At 45.2% G+C, this 6,000-nt stretch overlaps 1 protein-coding gene across 1 annotated transcript in view; it reads left to right on the top strand.

Moving 5' to 3' along the window:
- Positions 1–3,659: 3,659 nt before the first annotated feature.
- DNAH11 (dynein axonemal heavy chain 11) overlaps positions 3,660–6,000 on the top strand; it is a 426,042-nt gene continuing 423,701 nt past the window's right edge. Inside the window, exons 1-2 of the mRNA XM_035253682.3 lie at positions 3,660–4,209; positions 4,791–4,934. Of these exons, the coding sequence (XP_035109573.3) occupies positions 3,859–4,209; positions 4,791–4,934 (495 nt within the window). The 5' untranslated portion in view covers positions 3,660–3,858. The remainder of the gene's footprint in view (positions 4,210–4,790; positions 4,935–6,000) is intronic.

Here is a 6,000-nt window from a genome sequence, read left to right as displayed (position 1 = left end):
TATAGCCTCCAGTACCCATTGAAAGACTCTGGCTTCATTAGGACGTAGCCTAGCACTGTGGACTAAGGGAACTAGCTCTGTGTATTTATAATGTAGGATGTCCCCATAGGCATAAGTCTGAGGGCACCATGGGCTAGGGTCCCTGGACTGCCACCCCAAGAGCCTTAAAGTCCTAGCAAGAAGGGTAATAGCTTCATGTGTAGGAAATATCATAGAGAAAAGAGCCAGGGACACAAGAGATTGGGGTATGAAAGGCTGGGCGTGGCTCACAGAGGTGGCTATTTCTTAGGAGGTCTAAGTGGGGCCCCAACCTCAATGGGACTGAACTTGGAGTTTGGGACCACTTTCCTTCAGCCAGCCATTGGCTTGGCCCAGAGAAAGAAAGAACAGCAAGAAAGGGAAGCTGGTTCGGGGCTAGCCAACACTCCCAGTTCCAAAGAGCTGGGGGTTGTTGGAGAGTCCATTCTTAGAAAGCCTGACACCCCGGTCTGTAGACCAGCAGCCATGCTATTCACACTTAGATGACTGATGGGTACCCGCTTTTTACCTCCTAAACAAATTTAAAAGAAGGGAAATACAGATTAGCAAGTGAAAGGGATCCAATGTCACTCATCACTCTGAAGTCCAACATTCTCCTGACTGGCTTGCCAAAAGATGTGACAGGGGAGTGAACTCAGCTTCCCATTCCAAAGAGGTTCTTAGCCTCTTAACCCCGAAGAATGGGGAAAGGGGCCCCAGACGCATGGTGAGTTTGCCATTAAAATAAATATTGTGGACCCAAAGAGTTTGCAGAAAAGCAATTTATTAGACAGAGAGAGGGAAAGAAAAACAGCTTCCACCCTGTCACGGGAGGGGACCGGGAGAAGGGATCTGTATAGGTAGGAGCAGCTGGAGTTTTAACCCTTGAGTTATTCCCTCCCCATTCATGTTCTTGTCCAATGAGAGGAGTTCTTTCAAAACTCCTCTGGAGTGATTGATCTTTTGACTCTGATACCAGATTGGCTGCTTGGTCCACAACTCTAAGTTACAGAGCTCCCTCCTCCCAGAACTTTCGTGGATTTTTTGGGACAAAGGAGCTTCACCTGGCTTTCTCTACCTAGCCCTCAAGTGGGAAACCCAGACAAAGAACTTTACATTTGGAACTCCTCTGGTTCCTGGATGGAGGCGTGGAGCCAAGAAACTCCTGCTTTTTAAACCACACCCCTCGCAGACCTGGGAAGAGAAATCCCTCAATATTGTCACTACATAACAAACCTCACCACAACTATGTAGCTCAAAACAATAATCATTCATTATTATCATGCATCTGTGGGCTGACTGAGGGTAGATTGATCAAGACTAGGCCTCACTGGACTTGCCTCTGAGCTACAAGTCGGGTCCAGGCTTGTTCCTTGCATAGTAAGCTAACCAGGGATGTTCTCAAGACAGTGGCAGAGGCACAAGAAGGCAAGCCTCACCATGCAAAGACATTCTAAGCCTCTGTTTGTTACTACACCTGATCTTAGCTGAAAGGCTGAGAAGTGTTGCCTCTGTTTGTTATGTCTGCCAATATCCTATGGACCAAAGCAAGTCACATGGCCAACCACAACGTGAATAGCACAAAAAGGTGTAAGCATACTTTTCATGAAGGTGGGGTCAGGGAAGGGATATTTGCTAAAATATAGTCTCAGCTACCATTTTATTTTTTAAGATTTTAGATGAGAAAACTCAGGTACCTAGAAAATTGAAATGAAATGCAAATTCAGTTGGTATAGTTCCACTGTAGCCAGTATAAATCTAGCCTGAATCACAAATATGAGGGTTAGAACAGTGCTTGGCACTTAGTAGGCATTCAATAAAGATTTGTTAGACAAATGAATGAACTCAGCACAGTACATGGCACATAGTTGGTACTTGATCAATGTTAGCTATAATTATCGAGAAAACTAACACTTGGGAACAAGGTAAAAGCATGTTTATTCACTGTCACATTAAAACGTTGCTTCAGTGGCCAATGAAAGAATTATTATTTAGGGAAAAGTAAATAATTTTTTGGACTCATTACTATTGATCAACTCTGTGAAATTATGTTCTTATTTCCAGATTTTTGTTCATTACAGATGTAATTTATTTCTGAAAAATTATTTTTTAAAAGCAAAGGATTAGTGTGCCTTGTATGACATTCCTGAGTATTCTATCGAACCTAGCAATCTGACTCCCCTTTCTTCCATGCTGCTAAATTTCTTTCTCTAACTGTACTTGGAATTTACATCATTTTGTTGTTTCCCTCATTAATGAGTTAAATAAATAAATCTTTGACATGTCTTCATCCTATATTTTGAGTTACATTTTTAACTTTTTGAAAATTGTACTTTAAAATTAGCATTATTTTTAAAAAATTCTGCTAGATTTGTAAGTAGTTATTTACTGTCAATTTAATTCAACTATTATTTACAGAATTCCTGGTCTTCTAGGGTACAGGGATGTGAAGCTGGAATATAAGAGAGGAGAGACTAGGAACTGGTGATTGCTAGCCTTGTATACTAGCAAATGGGAGTCCCAAAGAACATCATGGACCATATAAAGCAGGCTTGACAACTTAGAAGTCATTTTCAAGGTTTTCCAAGGGCCTGTGTTATTTCAAGATTCTGATTATGTAACTGGAACCTTGTAGATGATTTTCAGGGGCAGTTAATATCCTGAAAAGAAAAAAATTGTTGAAGCCTCATCTTCTGGAAATACCTGTTTATCAACATTCAGGTATTAAATGATTATTGTGGGTAACAATCCTTCAATACCCACCAGGGAAGGGGTGGGGGTTGAAGTCTTTAGTTTGAAATAAACAATTAACAAAGGAGATTTAAAAGTTTAGTTCGAGGACTCCTCCTCAAAATTCAAAATTTCCATACTAGTCTCAAAAGCCACTAAGGCACCACAGTGGAATCCCATTTCAGTATGATGAAACTGTTTTTAATCTGACGCTTTTCCTCTTTGATCTTTTCACTCTTGAATTAAATGATAATTCTATAGATTTTCGGAACATTTTGGAGTTCACAAAAGGGCAATGTGCTTCTCTTACTGGGTGTATTAACATGCCAGTAAGTGTCAGGTTGAAGATGGGAATCAGGAGGACCTTCAGTACTTAGATCCTGGATTCCCATGACTAGGAAAGTTAAATTGCAGGATTGGCTTTTTTCTGGTAATAGTTGGACACCGCAGGAAAGATGAATAATAGCCCTCAACTTGGGCCCCGAAACTTCTCTGCTACTTAACTATTTTTGTAAGTTAGTCTCTTGCCCGTAAAACAAAGACTGGCTAGACAGAAACATGGCTTTCCACGGATTATGTGAACTAGTCTAGGTAAGGGATTTAGCACGGAGCTGGGCGCAAGAGAGCACTGCTTCATCCAGAGCACTTGACTAATGCTGGGAGCCCCACCAAGTGTCTAGTAGGTGATGGAGCCGCAGTGCAGTGGAGCAAGCGCACTGGGGGCTCCTACCGACCCGGTAGAGGAGCCTTCTCAGCCGGTTCGGGACCTAGAGCCCGAGGGCCGCTCCCCTCGGCCTGGCGTTGGCCTTGCCTTCAACTGGGAGGTGGCGCGGAGCACTCACTCCGCCCCCAGCGTGCTGGGGCGGGGACACCGTCCCCCGGGAAACGGGACGCGCTGCTCGACCCAGGCCACCGCCTCGGACCGGCAGGCTACCACTGTGCGCAGTAGCCGCCGCTGCTAAGTAGCAGCAGGTGGGAAACGAGGGTCTAAGCTTGCGGCGATCGCGGGGGAGGCTGGGCGCCTCCGCAGGTGTCCTCACTCACTCCGGGCTGCCCCAGAGCCTCGGGTGAGGACCCAGTCGGCCCCGCGTCCCCTCGGACGGTTGCCCGATGGCAGCCTCGGTGGCAGGCCGGGAGGCGAGAGACTTTCGGGAAGCCCCGACCCTTCGCCTAACCTCGGGGGTCGCCCTGGAGGCAGTGGGCGCTGTGGAGCTCGAGGAGGAGGAGGAGAACGAGGAGGAGGCGGCGGCCCGGAGAGCGCAGAGTTTCGCCCAAGACGCTCGGGTGCGCTTCCTCGGCGGCCGCCTGGAGATGATACTGGGGTTCACCGAGGAGAAATGGAGCCAGTATTTGGAGAGCGAGGACAACCGGCAGGTTCTTGAGGAGTTTCTGGAAAGCACCAGCCCGACTTGCCTTGTGTTTACCGTCGCCGCCGCGGGGCGCCTTGTGGCTTCCCAGGAGGTAAGAGACGACAGGCCAGGGGACCTGCTCCCGCCCCCCGCCCCGTCAGCAAAACGGATACCCAGGGGAGACAGCCCAGTCTCACCCCTTTGGATTCCCGCTGGGCGCTCACTCGGGCACTTCAAACTTGGCTTGAAGGTCCCCATCCTGAGGCTTGTAGGACTTCGCCCCACGTGCACCCACTCTGCAGTTCAGCCGCTGCTGGTTAGTTTTCTAGAAGGTCAGAGCTTTTTTGTATCTGACCGAGAATCCCCCGTTGAGCCTGTTCGACTAGGATAATGCAAGAAAACCAGCGCTTTCTTTCGCTGCTTGGGTGTTAGACGCAAGGTGGGCTTTCTCTGCCAAAAAAACTTGGTTTCAGTTGCTCTTGGACCACTCTAGAGCCACATCCTTTAAAAAAAAATGTGGTGTTTGGCAGAGCGCATAAAACTTGCCATGTAGAAGGACCTTGTTTATAGGACAAGCAAGATGCCAAGTTTTGTTTCTTCTGCGAGCAATCCAGCTATAAGTTGATATAGTAAATCCTGCTTGTTAACAGGAAAACTACAAAGTGAACTTTAATTATCTTGCTCTTGTTTCAGATTCCAAGAGATGCAAACCATAAACTTGTTTTTATTTCTAAGAAGATTACTGAAAGCATTGGAGTAAATGACTTTTCTCGAATGGTTTTATTTGGAGAGTTACCTGCGATGTGTCTTGGACATGTATCTGCTTTCCTTGATGAGGTACTGGTCTGTCTTTAATATTTAAAGCTTTCGTCATCTCCATGACATTTGGAATTATTTAGGACAACTCTGATAATTTAAAAGAAAAAAAAAGAGGAGGGGAAGGAAACGGGACAGGGTTAAAAAAAAAAAAAAAAAAAAAAAAAAAAACTTGTAGAAGTCAGTAGTCTCTAGCCAGGTGGATGGAGTCATAACATCTAGACTGTTCTGAAAGGAGGTGGTACTTACGAATGTAATATTCAACAGGTGGTAATTGCAGGGCTCCTTCTCTCCCTTCCTTCCAAGATACTAGAAGCAAATAAAAAGCAACTTGAATGGGCTCTTGCACCTTAGCAGTAGGTTTTAAACTTCACATTCAGAGACGAGACAAATTTACACTTTGAAAATGGGTATTATCAGTTCTTTTTTATACTTGTTAGAAACTAACAGTTAAAGACTAAGTTTCACTCATGGCAGGTAATGGGAAAAGGTGATGAAAGCGTTAGAAATAGCTCTTAAAATTTCTTTTTCCCCTCTTAGAGAAACACTCTGCAACCAATGTTACTGACACTTTAATGTGAATAAGAACTGCCTGGGGATTTTGTGCAAGACAGGCTGGTTCATTCAGTCTAGAGTGGAGCCCGAGGTTCTGCATTTCCAACCTGATAATGATGCTCTTGGTTCGTGGACCAACTTTGAAGAACAACTGCAAACCGGTAGTTTCCGTGGAACTACAGCAGCGGTTCCCAAAGTTTGCTGAACATTAGAATCACCTGGGGGAACTTTTAACACGCCAGTGCCCGGGTCACACCTCATACCAATTAATTTAGAACGTCCTGAATGGGAACCAGGTGTCAGCAGTTGTTTAAGATCCCCAGGTGATTCTAACGTACAGTGAGCTTTGGGAACGGCTGGATTAGATATCTGTCTACCAGGTCAATTTCTGAATCAGACCTCTGTAATCAGTGTGGTCCTGCCAAGGCCAATATTTAAGGTAGGAAAAATTGCTGACATATTTATTACTAATTATTTACCAGTCTCTCATGATGACACCTCTTCCACTTTCTGAGTCTCTTCTTGTGTCTTT

The sequence above is a fragment of the Callithrix jacchus genome, chromosome 11, assembly GCF_049354715.1.
Source record: "Callithrix jacchus isolate 240 chromosome 11, calJac240_pri, whole genome shotgun sequence".
NCBI classification, from domain to species: domain Eukaryota; kingdom Metazoa; phylum Chordata; class Mammalia; order Primates; family Cebidae; genus Callithrix; species Callithrix jacchus.
The sequence above is the reverse complement of the archived record's forward strand: the minus strand, read 5'-3'. Positions and strand labels throughout refer to the sequence as shown.